This window comes from Corvus brachyrhynchos, unplaced genomic scaffold (assembly GCF_000691975.1).
Source record: "Corvus brachyrhynchos isolate BGI_N302 unplaced genomic scaffold, ASM69197v1 scaffold255, whole genome shotgun sequence".
Classification (NCBI taxonomy): Eukaryota; Metazoa; Chordata; class Aves; order Passeriformes; family Corvidae; genus Corvus; species Corvus brachyrhynchos.
In genome coordinates, this window is record NW_008238358.1 from 4,920,236 (window position 1) to 4,938,625 (window position 18,390).

At 36.6% G+C, this 18,390-nt stretch overlaps 1 protein-coding gene across 3 annotated transcripts in view; it reads left to right on the forward strand.

Annotated features, from left to right (window-relative positions):
- The window catches only part of LNPK (lunapark, ER junction formation factor), a 47,024-nt gene that overhangs the window by 13,577 nt on the left and 15,057 nt on the right, over window positions 1-18,390 (forward strand). For all 3 annotated transcript variants that reach the window (XR_001862412.1, XM_017735762.1, XM_008634739.2), the window contains exons 6-11: window positions 1,903-1,983; window positions 2,070-2,121; window positions 9,105-9,323; window positions 15,546-15,651; window positions 16,354-16,424; window positions 17,697-17,867. Coding sequence is in view for 2 of the 3 variants with exons in the window: in XM_017735762.1 (XP_017591251.1) it covers window positions 1,903-1,983; window positions 2,070-2,121; window positions 9,105-9,323; window positions 15,546-15,651; window positions 16,354-16,424; window positions 17,697-17,867 (700 nt within the window). In the remaining variant the exon portion in view is untranslated. The remainder of the gene's footprint in view (window positions 1-1,902; window positions 1,984-2,069; window positions 2,122-9,104; window positions 9,324-15,545; window positions 15,652-16,353; window positions 16,425-17,696; window positions 17,868-18,390) is intronic.

Consider the following 18,390-nt stretch of genomic DNA (forward strand, 5'->3'; position numbering starts at 1 on the left):
GATAACTTCGACATCTGAATCTTGTGGTGAGAGTTGAATTATGTTTCAAAATAATGTTACTATATTTGCAAAACTTATGTATCCACAAATAGCTATGATACTGTCTAATACTGCTGTGGCAGGAAGTGCTTTAGATAAAGAAAGTGTCGAGTGATGGTGGAGCATTCTGGTTTTTCTCTCCCCTAAAGGTCACTTTGTCCTGCAGAAGGTTATTTCTCTTTTTGGCTATACAGACAACTGCATGCATTTTATGTTCATTGATGTGAAGTGAATTGGGTTTTTTAAATTTTGATTTGCTGGCCAGATATTAGCACTGACTGTTAATGCTTCCCTGCTTTGCAGCTTCACCTCACTAGCCTTACCCCTTTATATAAAAATCTGTCTTACGATTTTTACTTTTATAAGCAATAAGTACTTTATTTTTCCTATTAGGCCATTAATTCTGCTCTTATTGCACTGTGTGGCATTTGTTTTATGAAGTTAGTGGGTTAACTCCAAAGTGATGCTGAAATACAAATTTAGGAAATTGATTTTTACTTCCTTCTTCACTCCCTTTTGTTTCAACAGTCCTTAATTAACAGCCTGGAAAGTATTCCTTGCCTCAAACTTCAAGAAATGTGTGGAGGAGTGAGTGTTAAATGAATACACAGTAGCCATTAAATGGAGTGAATTTTTATTTAGCTTCTGAGGTCTATTTGTAATCCTGAGGTCTGTCAAAATGTAAAACTCCTTCACAGTCTGTATATGCAGAATGGCTGAAACTTTAGTTTCTCACTAGCTAAATAATGGCATAAAATTCATGTTAACCTGCACCATTTGTTATTTTAGCAGTGATAAATGAGTTTGAGAGAATTTAATTTTTTGACCACTGACCTTTTCAGTTTTGCAGTTTATGCCAACAGCAAACTTCAGAACAAACAAAGCCCCCACTTTTAGCTGAACATGGCCATTAGTCAGCATATCTAGAAAGGTCTGCTTAAGATACTGTAAAATGTATTATAATTTCTATACATATTAGGTATTTGTCATAACTTCAACTATCTCACTTTTAAAGTTAAGATGCTTCTGATGTTGGCTGTTAACCACTAAAATGATACTTTACTAGTGATTACTTTTTTTAATTAAGCCTGTGTATTAGCAATAAAGCCACTTGAGTGCATTGTAAATAAAATGCTGTAATAATGAAGTGCTTTAATTACACTCCCTAAAGTATGCATAGTTCTCAGTAAATTTTTTTATTTAAATTCTTAACGTGTTCCTTTTTCTGAAAAGCAGTTTGAATTGCTGTAAAGATGTAGATCTAGCCTTTAAAGTCATTTGAGCAAATTCCATGGCTGTTCTCTAGTTAGTGAGTTTTCACAGCATTTGTAGCAAGCTAATTGCTTCTGCTAATAAATAATCTAAAATCGATGCTGACAGCAGTTAATTGGCACAGGGACTTTATTCTGTAAAGCACTTGGCTAATGACCTTCCTTAAATTAATAGCATTAAGTGCTATGAGGAAATAAATCTAAGGAATTGCCTGTCATTTGCTTGTCATGTCTAATAACTTCCAATAATGATGGCTGATAGATTTTTGCACATTCCATTATTGAAGTTGGTGCTTGTAATTATTCTCCTCATTATATGTAAACAATTAGCAATATTTGGTGTTTCCTTGCAATAAAGCTGTTAAGTACAAGTAGTCCATTAGAGTTCAGAAACTCTTTTTGGAAGCAAAATTTATTTTCCATTGAATACAGCAAATCTGCAGGTATCTGAAAATGCTACTGGTTCATTGGATGAGCCTCACCTTTTGGTAACATTGATGAGATGCTTGTAAATGGGAGGCTGTGGTGCTATGGTGGGGGAGAAATACTTTGAAAAATTCTCTACTGATGTGTGGAACCTTTTTGTTTCCAGCTTGAGGAAGTAATGGAAAAGGAAACATACAAGACTGCTAAACTAATCCTTGAAAGGTTTGATCCAGAATCAAGTGGAAAGGTGAGTCTTGTTATTGATACTGATGTTATATGAAAGGTACTATGGAGCTGAGCATTCAGATAATGTTATTTATAATTAATTGGCAGGAGACTGAACTACCATCTGCTGGAACATCTGCAACCCCAAGACCTGGACAAGGTAATAGCCCTGTAAAACAGGTGCTCTTTAGCATAGATACTCATCTTTCACAGCAATTTCCACTCTAGAAGTCTGTCTATGATAAAATTTGTAGATCAATTGACCTTTATTTAGGGTTAATAGACTGTTCATTAGGCTGTGCCCATTACTGTTCTGTATTTTTCAGATAAGGGATCTATTACTAAAGCCTGATGTTCTAGACAGCAGAATATTTAATGCTGCTTGATGTTAAAGCTGAGAGAAAATTAACTCCTTGTGGCATACTTGCAACTTTTCTAGAATACTAAGGTGTTTTCAAATCTAGTGTAATATTCATTGACTTAGCTTTTCAATTGTGTTTCTATTCATGGCTAGTTAGACCTTTCCTAATGCAGTGCTTAAACTACTTCTGTTTAGTGCCCAGAGAGGAAAAAGAAGCTGGTGCGTAATTCAACTACTTTCTAGTTGCAAAGAGTGGACACTTCTTTACCGGTTTATGATGTTCCATTTAAAGGTGCTATTGAATAAAAAAATAGAAAAAAAACTTGAATGTGTTTCAAGGAAGCCTTGTTTCTAGATTATCCACACAAGTTTCAAAACTCTAAAGATATCACACACAGTAGAATGCTTACATTAAAAAGGTGGTATTTATGCAAATATTTATGTGACCAAACTACTGTTAATTTTTGTTAAGGTTGAGTGTAATATGCTGTGCTGTAGTTAAACTGAATATACTTGTATGAACACAGTATGAAGGCTGCCTCGTATTATACTACTGGGGATTGTACTCGCACTTTAAGACAGATCTTTGCTGTTAACTTGCTGTTATAACCTGAAAGGGCTGATGCTCAAAATAAACTGCAGAATCTGATATGCATAATTTTTCATAAAATAGACAGATTGCTTTAGAATTTATTATTAGAATTGTCAACTTTGTGTTAAATTCTTGTGAGTAACCAAACTTCCATTTTTCCCATTTCTCAGTCTTAGTAGTCATTTTGTTGGGTGCAGAGCACCTGGATTTACTGACAAGGGTATTTATAAGCTGCACCATCAAATTTGCTGGTTTATTGTTCTTGCTTAGCTTCAAATTGCCATGAAAATGTTTTAAAACTATCCTTACTTGTTGACATTGACAGTGAATAGTTGCTGTGCAGTACCTCAATAGTGAAGCTTTAATCTCTTCTGGTGTCTTAGGCACAACAGCTTTTTTCAAGTTTGCTCCTTACCTGCTCTCCCATCATTCCATTTCTTCAGCATTCATAGTTTTATTCAGGCTGAAGGGCCATTCTGACACCCTGTTCTGTTCTCTGCCTTAATACAGCTCATGTGTGGTTGCCAAGAATTTTCTGTTATACCTGTAATGTGTAGGTAGTCTGTTGGCTTTTTTTAACTCTTTATAAAATTCATCCTCCTTAAGCTATGTTAGAAATTACTCCAATAGTCTGGTAGTAGGGTGACAGATCTGTTTATAGAATGCAAGTAACACTGACCAGGGTATGAAACTGCCTGGAAATGTGTTTCTGTATAGAAATCTACAGATAATTAGCTATAAATTAGATGGTGATAAGTCTTTAGTCACTCTGGCTTTATTAAGAAGAGAGCAGCAGCAGTTTTGGAACTCCTTTGGAGGTACATGACTGATCTCTTCCCCCCTACCCAGGCAGTAAGGAGCAAGTAAGTGTAAGGAGCAGTGCTGAGAAGTGAGTTGGTGAGTCTCTATTAATTAGTCTTGTGTGTGTTTGGGTTTTCAAAGCATAGTGCCCCTGCTTTTGATCCAGAGTCTGCCAAAAGCAGATCAGTTGGGTCCAGCATATGCTGTGTTGTGTTGATTGTGTCTTGACTGTTAATAGAAGGGCTGGGAGGGAGAAGTTCTGAGATAGAATTATTTCTGAGAGCCAGTGACTATAGGCTGTGGTCTACATTAATAAGTGTGGTATGAGTCGATTTGTGAACCAGTTTTTGCTGAGGAGTTTGCTCACACTGTGCTTTAGAACTTTTTATTTAGAGCCAGCTGGAAACAGGTCTCATGGGCTTGTTGGAAGGAATCTTTTAGTACAGTTTCATTTGCAAAGAATGCTCTCTGAGACTGTCATGTTGTGAACCAATAGCCTCTAAGTGGGGACACAACTGAGAAAATGTACAGTTCTCTTTCAAAGAGATTCAACTTTTTGGGGTGCATGGACATTCTTGCTTGAACCTGAATAAAAGTGCAGTTTAGCTTTGGGAAGGATTTTGGAAAATAAATTTTCTAGGTTGTCATGGCTTATAGTTTGATTTTATGATCTTAAGGATCTTTTCCAACCTAAATTATTCTAGGAGTCAATGTAACTTTGTTCATATACAGCACAATTTTATTTTATTTTTTCTGATCTGTTCTCTAACGCATTGAATTTGGAATCGGTGCAGCTTTTATCTCCATGTAAGTGGTTAGTCAGTCTATTCTATTTGGAGGTGTGTTATAGTTCAAAGGGACATGCTGTGTTTGGCTTTGGCTTGTGAAATTATGGAGACTTAATTTCCAAATAACTTGTTCTTGTTATATGCAGTAATTATTTCAATTTTTCGCTATCAAAAAACCTGCTAGCTTACTGCTGTTCACACTAAATGTCTGCCCAAAATGAGTATTAGCTTTTGTTCTGTGCAGTATATAACTTACTGTAACTAGATGACACCTGCATTCTATGTGGTTGTGGTATAATTTGGTGCATGTAGTATGTGGTAGAATTAGAGTGGTTAGGAATAATAAAGTATCTGTTAGCAAGTTAACATTAAATCTTCCCTGATCTTGTCTTTGCTCACTTTGGACACAAGATAGCTAAGCAACAGAACTCATTTTCTTGAGCTCTTTAATGGAGTCTTTTTGAAAAGAGGGTAAATAATGACTGATGTATAATCAAGTTGGACAATGTTGTGTGTGAGTCAGCTGATGAAAGGTTAGTTAGTTGGTATGTTTTTGACTTACTGGTTGAAATGAAAGCTTGCACATCATACTAATTGGTACAAAGGTTTAATCAGTATTGCGTAATAGTTGGTTCTCAGAAAAACAACTGGTAGTGCCCCAATTTTCCTGTGTATTTAGCTCTTTTTGCAGTTCTCATGATTTTGACATGTACTGCTTGAATAAGTAATGGTAGTTTTAACAGATGATTTAGGTCAATCTTGTGTTTGGCATAAAAAAAACCATGAGGAAATCCAGAAGGAAAGGAATTTGAAAATTTAAGTGCTATTTTATCTGTTCAGAAATGTTTTGAGGGGTACAGTTAGTGAATATATGCTTATTCAGTACTTTGGCCATAGAGAAAAATAGTGTAAGTATATATTTGCAGTGAAATATTTATCAACAATATCCTGTTGTTACCTGTTCTTCTCGTTTTGTTAACACCACTGTTAGCAGGGGTGTATTGTAAATGAGACCACTCTGTGACCTGAATTAAAAGTAATGCAATAAAAGATGGTTGCAGGCTGTCGGATGGATATAGGCATGAGGAGGAAGAAAGAAAATTATTGGTTGGGCTTTGATACTAAAGCCAACGAGTTATGTAAACTATCTACTGACCTGCAGTGTACTGTAGCTCTATAAAAATAATATATTCTTCTCTACAAAAGTCAAGGTGTTTCAAAGTGAGGGAAAAATAAAATAGTTATGCTTGTAAACATGAAACATATCACTGCCTCACCACTGCAACATTGTAATAGTCTTTAAGAGCTCGTACTGAATCATCAGTTGAGTAGATACCTCTTAAGTAATGTGTCTGCTTATATGTGTGAATTGTCCAGTGCCTGTAACTGCAGAATTTGAACTGTGTTCTATTTTTAAGCTATTTGTCTGTCTTCATGCAGTTGACTTTTGGATACACAAATACTGTTACTGAAGAGAGTCCTTGGAAAATGGCAAAACATCGTTAAAACTACATCAGCAGTACCTGTATATTGTGTTAGTGTTGAGGTCAACGGACATGTTTCTTAGCTAAGCTGTGTAACTTGGAATTACGGAAATCTGGAACTTTGCAAGAGGCTCATTTCTAACACATTGTATCTTAAGGCAATTTGAGAAGTATATAGATCATATTCAGTTACATCAGAAGAATATTAGGGCTGCTGTTGTGGAAGTGCACAGCAGATTTAAAAGGAATTAGGGGAGTTCATGGGTAAAGGGTCCACATGTGATACTAAGATGATGAGACAGGGCTCTACTTGCTATGCCCATGACAATGCATTTATGGATCCTGGGGATGCTATCAGAAATGTAAGCATCAGAAATTCAAGTTTGTGTGTTGTCACTGAATAACATCTGCAGCCACTCTATGAAAGGAAACACTGGAATGGATGGGCTGTTGGTCTTGCCAAGGAGAGTGTTTCTCACTTTCTCATAATGCAAGTTCTGGTGACTTCTCTTACTTGGGGAGCAGCAGAGTGTTGGCAAGTTCTCTTAAGTATGATTCATAGAATAGAGTGAAAGCCAAGTGAACTTCTAAGTGAAGGCAAAAAATAAAGGCATTGTGCATAACCTAATATTTTGTGGAAACTAGCAATGAGTCTTGCATTCTTAACTCTGTAATGAGACTAAAACTACTGAAGCACATCTCTCTAATACTGACTGTAAAGTACTGGTTCAGCATCTTTATAGGAACAAAAATATTGCCAAAAATGACCCTTCAGAAAGAACAGGCATAAGGGGCAAAGCTCTTGCTGGTGGCATGGAAATTGCTTAGAAATAGTGTATTATGGACTCAGAATAAATGTGAGTATAGCCATGACCTATTGAAACAGACTCAGAACTCTTAAGCAATTAAAATTAATATGCTTAAACCATGTGATCTAGTAAGACAGCCTTCAAAATGTAAAACTAACATGCATTTTTGGATTTTGTTTGGTTTTGTAATGAAAAAAGAATGGATTAAGATCTCTTTTTATACATGTTGAAAATTATCTTGGAACAAGTGGAATTGGGCTTTATCACTCATTTTTTGTACATATGTGGACCAGAGAAGACTTGAGAAATTACATACCTTGTAGCCTAATTTTGGAAACTAACACACGACTGGAAACTGTAAACCAAACTTGACAATAATGGTTAAATAAATCATGGATTTTAATCAGTATTTTGTATTTGGAGGTGGGTCATGCCTGTTGGTCAGATGGCATAGAGAGAATGCAGTTGTCCTAGTGTAGTAAAACTTGAAAGGTTGCTGCTAATGTCTCTCACAAAAAGCTCTTGAAGACATGTTAATGGGGAGGTTCATCATAAATGAATTCTTACTTCAGATAAAACTCTCAACACCAGGAGCAGTTTTCAAACTAGAAACAAGTCACCAAGGAAAAGCTGATGGGATTTCTGCAACTACCTCACCAATTAATCCTGGTTTCCAGATTCTGAACATCTTAAATAGTGAGGGGGCAAGCATTAACTTCTAACTTGTTAAAATCAAGTTAAAATACAGAACCTTCAGACTTATGGGGTGATGTAATTTGGATGATGAAGTTGTGTGAAGTAATGCAGCTATGCACATGAAGGTGTGGCGGGGGAAAAGTAGTAATTTGTTCTGCTTTGTAGGAAACTGAACTAGATGGATTTTTAGTAAGACTGTAGTTTTTTAACTTGTAGTTTTTAAAGTGGTGATACCAACAAAATTTTAATTCTTTCTTCTGTTGTATATTAATCCTATTTATATGTACAGATAAGTAGGCAAGACCATAACCTATGTATGTTGCAATTTTCATGGCACTAGATTGGCTGTTTTCCCACAGAATTGTTATGTTTGACCTAGTACTTCAGTGATAGCAGCTTTTTCTTAGCTAGTGCAAGCCGATGTAGCATGCTCCCCTCCTCCACCCAAAGCAGGAGCTTGGCGTGGTAGTATTGTACTTTTGGGGGCAGGGATCGTTCCTTCAGGCTCAGCACACCCATTTTCCAGTGGCTGGTTGCCAGTGGACCTATAAACTGCCTGTGAAGCATTTAAACTCTTCCAGCCTGACACAAAGTCAGCAGATAAAATCCCTCTAATCTTGACACTCATGGAAATGATTTTAGAGTCCAAATGTAGTGTTAAATTCCATTTGCTGTGAAGGAAGACATGCAAGCTTGTTCAAAGTGACTTGGGTGCTATATGCTAACTGTGTAGGGTATTACAGCCTTAGGTGTGGGTGTTACTGGGGTGTCCCTTTTAGAGACTAAGCTGGTACTTTTTAACCATGTGAATATCTGCAGACCTAAAGCAATGGTTACATTTCAGTTCAATTTGTTGCAATAGTGACTATTACAGCATTGAAACCATAGTATGTTACTCTGGTGATACTTGGCTTCAGGTAAGAACAACTGAGGAAGTATGTTAAGGTTTTCGTGATAGTGATTCAATACTAACTGATAGTGGTGTGAGAAGAGGTAAAAGTAGGGATGTGTTCCAGCAGAGCCCGTTCTTGCTTTGTGAGAATCCATGCACGTGGTTTGATAACAGGGTTACTGAAACAAGTGAGTGAAACTACATTACTTGAAAGAAGCATTACCTTTTCTTCTGTTTTTAGAGTTGTTTCATTTATCCAATCTGATATTTTAAAATAACTCTGGGCACTTAGCCTGGGCATTTTAGGTACTGACTGAGTAATTTTGGTCCCATGAAAAGCTGAATACTTGGAAGCATTCTTAAGCCATGGAGTAAAAAGTGGTCAGTTCTGTGCATTGTGGTTTGAGTCTAACTATTCATATGTCCAGCATTCTGCCTTAGCAGATACTTTATGGTTCTGTTCTCTAATTGCCTTCTAGAAGAATTTTGCCCAAAGTGTTTAACAGTTATGATAATTGCTATTGAAATACAGTATTCTATGTGGTATTTACTTCTGCATGGTATTTACTTCTGTGACATGCTCAGCTGATGATATTAAGACCTTCCTGGTTTTGTTTGATTCTGTAATTTGCTAATTGGTATAACAATATTAATGTACCTTTACTAATATCTTGCCTATAATGCTAGATACTAAATTCAGTATGTACATGTTCTTGTCAGAAATTCGTCAGAGGACTGCAGCTCAAAGAAATGTTTCTACACCTCAACCTGCAACTCCTAAACAAGGCTCTCCAAAGTCCCTGCTTCCAGCATCTCCGAATCTGCAGAGAGAGACACCAGCTGCGAGCGGGCTCCTGGAAAGAGCTGCTGTGGTATCCTTGCAATCAAACGTTTTACCAAGACGCCCTGGATCCCCTGCTACTTCAGTGCCTGGAATGGGTAAACACAGCACTTAATGTTATTTACAGTTTATACTGTTTTCTCTGGTTACCAATAAAATAGGCCATTTTCAGACAGTATGGAAATGGCATTTCATTTGGAGATAGCAGAGCAGTTATCTGATTAAGCAGGAGTTCCATATTCAATTAGCCATAACTCTTTACAGCTGGCACCTTTTGATGCTGAAACCTATTGCCTGAGCTCATTTAACTGTTATGGCTTCTTTGTTTAAATGGCAATAAAACTTTGCAGTATTCTGTAGTCAACAATATAGCATACCTTTTTATGTTCTTAGTTTAGAAGAGCTCTATGCTTGTATAAATCAGGTACAGAGGAGAACACTTTCAGAATACATTCATGCTTCTCACTAAACCCTGCACATATTTTTTTTAACATGCATTTTGACATTTATTTAAATTTTTACTCTAGAAGGTATAGTCATGCAGCCTCTACTCATAGATTAAAGTGTGGAATACCAAATACAACAGAAAAGTTGTCTGTGTTGTAGCTGAATGCTAAAAAGGCATTGTTATTTTGGTACAAGAGTACAAAGTCTAGCAACAGGTTGAAATCTGGTAGGAATGAGTAGTCCTTAAAATTTGGTTTTGTAGCCTGAAAATGTTTTTCACTTGATTTCTTATTTGGTATTCAGATGGGATGGACTTTCAATAAATAGAATATGAACTAAATGGAATTGGAGGAATTGCAAAATTTGAGAGTTTTGGGTGGGAAGCACAGTTCTCATTTTCCTCATGGATGGTAAAGCTGTGTGTAAAGGATGGTTTGTGCCAGGCCTTCCATTCTTCATGGGATGTTTGACAAATTGGATCACAAGGCAAGAAAAGATATGAAATGCTGTCTTGAAAATAGAAGGGGTACAACTTGCCAAGAATCTCGTGAGCACCAGTGTAATGTGGAGTAGTTCTTTGCTCTATGTATACAGAGATCAAGAGTATTTTTCTCTGCCCTGTGTTCCTGATTTTTACTTGAAGCTACTTAAGTCTTACCAGCTGTATGTCCTTCCTTACTAATTTCCAAGATACAATCTAAAAGTAGACCTGTAGATAATATATTGACACCTGCTCTCTAAGATCTTGGGAAGCTGAATGTTAAAATGCCTTTTCCTGTTGCTTAGTGGAGTGGAATAAACTTGTCATGGAAAGTTGTGATCTCCCTTCTCTGTAGAGTCCATTAAATCTTATCTGTTGTTAGTAATTCTTTACCTGTGTTATGAAACTGCTAAATTTGTTTTTATCCCTGAAGTGAACTGTAAAGGCAAATTGTTAGTAAGTCTTGATTATCTTGAAGTACCAGAAATTAGCTCCTTGCACCAGGAAATTGGTCATTTGGTTGCAAACCACATTCACTGATATCTGATTACCAAAAATTCCATAATGAGTTTAAAATTGCATGCTTCTTTTTAAGGAAGCTGACTGTATAATAAGGTATCAGCTGTATAATAGCTTTGTTCTTTGGGGAAGATTCAGGCACATTGAATAAGCTGGATGAAATTCAGCCTGTACTGCATAAATGTTTTAGAGGAGGACGGAAAATAAAGTAACTGACTTGTTTGAAAGGACAAGCTTGTGATTTAAAAATTTTAATGTAGTTTTTGTGATAATGCCTTACAGGCACTTTTTCCCCCCACTAGTAACTGGTATTTTGACCAAACATGTTACTTTACCATGAATAACAATGGGAGCCACTGCAATTGTCAGTTAATATGGAAGTCCTCTTTTTTTCTTGAATTTCCCCAAACCTTGCAGGTGTATGAAATTTGTCGTGTAGCTGTAGCTGTAGTGAAAAGTACATAAATTCAGTATCTATAAGAGCAATATTGCATCTAAGTTTATGCATGGCCTGCAACAAATATGAATAGCCTTAATTATCTCTATTTTACAGAAGATTAATAATTCATTTTCATTATACTATATTTTGTAGGGGAGAATCAATTTAACATGTATTACCACAGAGCTTCCATATGTTTGAAAATTAATAACCAGCAGGTAGTTGAGAGTTTGCCAAGCTTTGCAAAAATGACCAGTCTTTCTACAATGATTGCTTTTGATGTTTATATTAATTACTGGTGTCCATAACAGCATGAGAACCGGGATGGTTGGTTTGAGTTATTAGTAGGCAGGTAATTGAAGTTGTTGTTGGAGTGTGTTGTGATGTTTCACTCTAGGTAACTTTATTCAATTTTTACCTTGGTTATTGACTTTTAGAAACTTCATATATTGGTGATTTACAAGTCATATGAAAACTTGGTCTTTTGAATAAATTCCTAAGTAAACATTTGAGTGTAAACGAGGTATTCACAAAGTTGTTCTAGAGCTTTAATTCTAGTGCAGATTGTATCAGTGCCTTTTTTTGATGGAAGTATTGGATCTTTTAGGTTTTTATGAGGCTCTAGGAAATGAATTTTGCCTGACCTCTACTTTGGACAGCTTTAGCAGAATCTAGCTTATACTGCACTGAATTTGTTCTGTTTTGCTGCTGTGAGGGTTTTGTTGCTGTGAGGGTCTAGGTTCCTGCTTGAGGACAGAATACAGGGGTAACTTGGAAATGCATTCACTGATTGTTATCTCTTGAATTCATTTCTCTTGTTTGTGAAAATTTAAAAAATTTTAAAAACATTTGTGTTGAGTATGGAATCTTTTTACTTAACAGATGGGTTGTAAATTGCAGTATTTTCTGAACAAATTTTCTTGTGCTCCTAAAGATTAGGACAGTCCATTTAGGTCAAATATCCAATATTGACAAGATGTATCTTGAAAGACTGTTAGAAATAATGCAGCCTTAATGTCAAGATTAGTCTTGTTTTATGTGTAGCACTGCAAGAGGGCACTGCTGAAAGTACTTGATTCCTACAATGTTTGACATTTGCCGTAGAGGATGGAGGTTATCTGTATGTGGCATTGAGCATGAGGTTTACCACAATGTAGTACATTCTGCCCTTAGTTACTTTTTCCTTTGTTGCTTCTGTCTGTGAAGATTGAAAGGTAGGAGGCTTGAAATGGTAATTTGCTCGCAGTTATTTTTAATGCTGTGTTTAAACATGAAGCCCATCTTGGATCAGATTATTGAATAGTAAGACTTGCTGTTTTCTCTGCCTCCTGGTCTGGAGGTGAAGATTTATGAGGAGTGCCTGAGATACTTGATTCTTTCAGCCTGAAGAAGAGGAGACTGAGGGGAGACCTCACTGTGGTCTTCAACATCCTCATGGGGGAAGGAGAGGGGCAGGCACTGATCTCTTCACTCTGATGACCAGTGACAGGGCCCAAGGAAATGGCATGAAGCTGAGTCGGGGAGGTGTAGGTTGGGTATCAGGGTAAAGTTTTTCACCCAGAGCACTGGCATGGGCTCCCCAGGGAAGTGGTCACAGCACCAAGCCTGACAGAGTTCAAGAAGCGTTTGGACAGCGCTCTCAGGCACATGGTGTGATTTTTGGGGTGTCCTTTGCAGGGCCAGGAGTTGGACTCGATGATCCTGATGGGTCCCTTCCAACTCATCATATTCTATGAATACTCTCCTTAAGAGGTACATGTTACTTCTATTTGTATGTTTATCAAAGTGCTGGAAGCTATGATTGTGCGTGTCCTGATGCTGTCCCTGGCTGAGTTGCTATAAGAAAACTAAATCTGAACAATCCTGAAAAGCTTGAAGTCAACTGTTTTTAACACAGTATCTTTCAATCAAATGTCCTTCTGAAGTAGTTCAACATACTAACAAACTATGCTCTCTTAGTTGTCCTTTGTTTGGATTTTTAAAAAATCCTATTTTGCATTTTTAGACAGTGCGTTTAATCTGTTTTACTCTGTTGCATATTGAGACAGTGATTTTAGTTTGTTTTACCCTTTAACTTCCTCTTTGTTTATTGGTCATTACAGGGGATTCTGTGAAACATATCTCAAGAAAAACACTGGAAGCATACAGCAAATTGAAAAGAGAATTGCAGGCTGACTTCTGTAGTTACTAAAGGCCTTTCTTTTAAGCCCTGCTGTTTCTATATTTGTTTTTACTGGATGTAGTGAGAATAGCTACAAGCCAGAACTTTTTGCACCTCCATTATTTAATTTCTATGAATTACATATACTTAGTTCTTGCAGGGCTTCAGGTTGCCATATGCTCATCTCAGTACAAAACCTGCTAATACTAGCTGGTTTTTTTTCCTGTCTCACCTTCTTAGCTGTCCTGAGCTTGTATAGGACTTCTGCATTTTTACTAGTAATTTTGTCATTGGTTTAAACCAAGTCTTATTTGCAAGGAGTCACAGTTTTGTCTTGAAGTGGCTGAAGCTGACCATTTTGTCCCAGTTTGAGAGTTCTGAAAGACTGGTTCGTTGTTCTACTCAAACACTGTTTATTTTGCTTGTTTGTTTTGTGGACTTTGAATGTAATTCATAAAGCTCTTATGGGAATAGATTTTAAGTCTTCCCTTCTCTTTCCCCAAATGCTGCATTATCTTACACTCAGAACTGTTTGTTGAAAGTACTGTAACATAATGCTTCTGGTGCTTAAATGTAAAATGTTTCCTCTCCATACTTAGTTATTTGAATGGTTGCATGACACTGAACCGTGCCGTAAATCAAGTCCTTCTGAATGGGAGAGAATTTGCTGAAAGTCCTTGCAAGGAGTTTCAAAGATAAACCGAGACTTTTCCTTGAGTTTCAATGCTTCCAGATAGTTGTTTATTAAGTCTTATCAGAGGAACAGAGCCACTAGCGTGACCCCGGTACAGCATAGAGCACACAAAAGCAGGAGTGAGGGCTCTCTATCAAGATTTACACAGCCTTTTAAAGATATTTTAACCAATAGTTACTAAAAACGTACATCATTTTCACTTCCCTACAATTATTCAGTAACACGGCCAGGAACTGCGGCATTTTCTATCCAATCATTCCAAACTACTTTTACTGCAGAACATGGAGTAGTAGAAGGAGAAGTTTTAGAGAACAACAACAATCCTCCATTTTGATGTTTTTTATTCTTATCTATTTACTACAGAGAGAAGCCCAAAACCTCTAAATTTTTCACCCTGTGACAATCTTACATAGTAGTCTATCACCTAATTCACACCACTGTGTATTCTAGTTCTTGTCTAACTGTTGGTAATTTTTTCCAAGGTTTGAAGCTAAAACAGTGTTGTTCAGGGGGGTAAGAACCCTTAAAAACAGGCAGAGAAATATTCTCGGCACTCTGGGTTCCTACACTTGCATTGGAATGATTCAGACCTGAGTTGCTTACGTTAGGCCTAGCTTACTCTGTTTTAAGGCTGCAAGAGAAAGTAGACATAAGAACTCAGCTATATAAATGGAAATTGGTAGTTTGCATTGGTCTTATACAATGGACCAGATGTTTTAAAACTTTGTGGAAAGAGAAACTTGTGCCAGTGTTCTAATTTAACTGCTGTGTGTAGAGGTGAAAAAGTACCAACCATTGCTCTTACCTTTTCTTTAAGGAGTTTTGTTTTGATAGTAGTTTGTTAAATGCATGGGGGAAATAGTATCTTTATAGTGGCCTTCTGGCTTCTCTGACTAAGCATAAATCTGAAAGTATCCAACTTGCCATTAAATGAGGGATTGCCGAAGTGACAAACAGCTGGACAGATTTAATGTAAAGACTGAATGCACACTGAGGGCATGCTCATGTGGTATAGTAATTACACGGAAACCAGGGGGTGTTTCAGTGGTGACAACTTCATAAAGTCATAGAATGGTTTGGATTTTAAGGGATCTTAAAGATAATCTATTTGAAAGCCTCATGCCATGGACAGGACACCTTCCAGGAGACCAGGTTGCCCTCATCTCTAGTTCTGCTGTTGTCATTGATTTTGCCAGACTTATTGGTATAAACTAGAAGTATAAATTTGCGGAGTTGAGAGTGTATGAAGAGAACTTAGTTAAGTTGTTCTTTCTTAAAAAGAAATATGTTAATAATCATTGAATACTATTGATACATTAAGTTCTTGAGAAATTAGAAATTTAATTACATGCCCAAGGTGTAAAAATGGAGTGATTTAATAAAATTGTAAGCTAAAGGAGCAGAAGAGGAATTTTCAACTATTGTGGGTCGAAGAATCTTACAGCTTTCCTAGTGGACTAAGAAATATGCCCATGTATATTAAGTTGATGCAATTATTTTGTTACAGTAGCGCACACAGTAAAATACGATTTGTAATAATATAGTGGAAAATAATTTTGATATAATTCATGTCTTCTAGGTCTTCATCCTCCAGGCCCTCCATTGGCAAGACCTGTTCTTCCTCGAGAAAGAGGAGTTGTGGATAGAGTTATTGAATATTTGGTTGGTGATGGTCCTCAGAACAGGTAAAATGTTCTTTAAGAAATACCTAAGCACTTTGGGGAAAGGAAGCTTCTTAACCTTTTCGTTTAAGCCAGACACATCAAGGTTAAAAGAATTGCAAATGAACTTGTTCAAAATTTTCGTAATGAAGAAATGGTTCTTTCTCAATGATTCAGTTGAAATCTCTTTGCAGGGAAACTGCTAATATTTGGGCAAAACTAACCTCTGTTCTGAGTGGTATTAGCCGTGTGATACAAAGAAAAATCTGTACTCAAGTGGGTGAATGACTTATTTTGAAATAAAAAAATATCAATTGCCTCAGCACTTTCTTTATATCTGCTATAAATGCCTTTCAGATTGCCTTCAGAACTATCCAGACATATCAGAACATAACACATTAACTGTGGTTACTTTTCATATTAACTGTATTCTAATGAAACAAAAGCTTAATTTGTGTGTTGTTTTCTGACACTGATGATATTAAAAATATGTTGAACTGTGATTTAAAGTGTAGCTGCGAGTATTTCACAGTGGTTAAACCAACTTCAAAAAGTATTATTTAATCTACAGATGTAGTTTGCTTTCAAGGGTAATAATTTCATTGTGGACATCACCTTTTAGAAGAAAAGATCTAAGGTATTAGTCAATATGTAAGGTAAAATACATCTTCCTTCAATGTGTTTTTACTTAAAGGTATGTAATTATGTATTATTCATGTTTTCTAGGTATGCTCTTATATGTCAGCAATGTTTTTCTCACAATGGTATGGCTTTGAAGGAGGAGTTTGAGTATATAGGTAAGAGCTAATCTTTTTTAGACTCTATTACTTGGCTTATGTTTCATAACAAACATGAATCATACTTCATTTTGGTTGCAGCTAAGTACTTAACTGACATTGTGACGTATCACTTCATGTGGGATATTTTTTGCTAACTTATTACTCTGTATCTTAAGATTTCCTTCAAGACTTAGAGAAGTACTTTATTGCAACCTCCAGGTCATGGATTTTATGTGTAGAAAACTATTCAGTAGAAATAAGCTTCCTCCAATACATCCCTGAACATTGCTACTGGCTATGAATGGTTCTCAGAAGAGTTTCATGTTGAGAAACTATCTGACATTAAAGTGTGCCTCTTTTAGCAGAACTTAAACTAAATTTTCCTTTGGCAAGAAGATCTTGGGGACGTATTGGAAAAAGTGGGAACAAGCCCTAGGGGCCTATACGTGAATTTATGGCTGACAATAACTTAAGACAGACGCAGCTCTTTATTGAACACAGATGTTGTATTTTGCCTGCTTTCTACCACAAGTGTAAGCCTGATGCTTAAGAAACTATGGATTCTTAGCTAAATCTTCTATTTAATTTTGTTTTGTTTAATTTTGTGAGTAAATATACTGCACTGTAAGAATAAGCTAAATGTTTCCTATGAAACCAAAGATATGTAGTCTATATGTCATTTTAGTTCACAACTCCACTGTACCAGAAATTGCCACTTCCCTACTTGTCTTGGTGAGAGTGGGGAGGACAAAAATAGTTATTTAAGTATTAAATGGTATCCAGTACTTCTACAAAACAAAACTGCTTTTTCTTAATTAAGCGTCACTTGAGCAGAATGCTCCTCAAAAGGCAGAACGAGACATACCTTGTGGAATTCCTAACATCTCCTTACTCAGGTTGTGGTGAAAGTGGCATCTTAAGGGGAGGGAAAAAAATTCATCTGCCAACGTAATTCTTTTGTAGGAAAGAACAGAGCACCATGTGGCAACATCTGGTGCTACTGAATTGCATTATTTTGTTCATTGTGGTCAAATCTTTCACAGTGTTGGGCAGTACACAGTGCAGCAGAGCTGAAAGTAAGCAGGTTTGCAAAAAGCAAATGCCTGCTCAATTTAGAGAAGGACCTGTATAGAACAGCATATGTAAATTTGATGAAGGTACTCTCTGGTACTGATAGTCACTTAGTTAACTCTCTGTTTTTAGTATTTTTGACCATCAGAAGATAGTGTAGGAATAAAGGTGAAATGTGAAGTTAATTAGTGAGGCTGCTTACTGGGTGTCTCTGTGTAGCATTTAGGTGTGCCTACTGCTTCTTCCTGAATCCTGCAAGAAAAACTAGACCTCAAGCTCCACGACTTCCAGACTTCAGTTTTGAAAGAAAGCAATCTACAGAATTGCGATCTGAAACTGAGCCTCTAGAACCTAGAGAGAGAAAGCCCCAGGAGACTCAGCAGACAAAAGGTATGTACTAATCTCGTGAAGTCTGCTCTTTTTTAAAAGTTTAATGAAATTCCCCATTGTCTCTCTCTGTTGAGCTAAGTTTTCTTGTAAGAATGACAACAGCTGAAATACTCAAAACACTGCTCAAACAGGGTTCCTGGTGAGATGATAGATGACTGAAGTCTGTCAGTGTTTGAGGCATTTGGACAATGCCCTTAACATGCTTTAGCTTTTGATCAACCCCCAGTTGCTTGGGCAGTTGGTCTAGATGATTGTTGTTGGTCCATTCCAACTGAAATAGTACCGTTTATTCTGACTTCATAGTAAGTGCAGTTTATATGTTGGGCAGTTGGTCTAGATGGTTGTTGTTGGTCCATTCCAACTGAAATAGTACCATTTATTCTGACTTCATAGTAAGTGCAGTTTATATATTTTTTCAGTTCTTGTCTCTGCTCCTAGCTTAGGTCGTTGATAGTAGAGTCTTCTTTCCTGTACCCTAAAATTTCTTCATATTGGTCATTATCTTGTGCAAATGATGGCATAA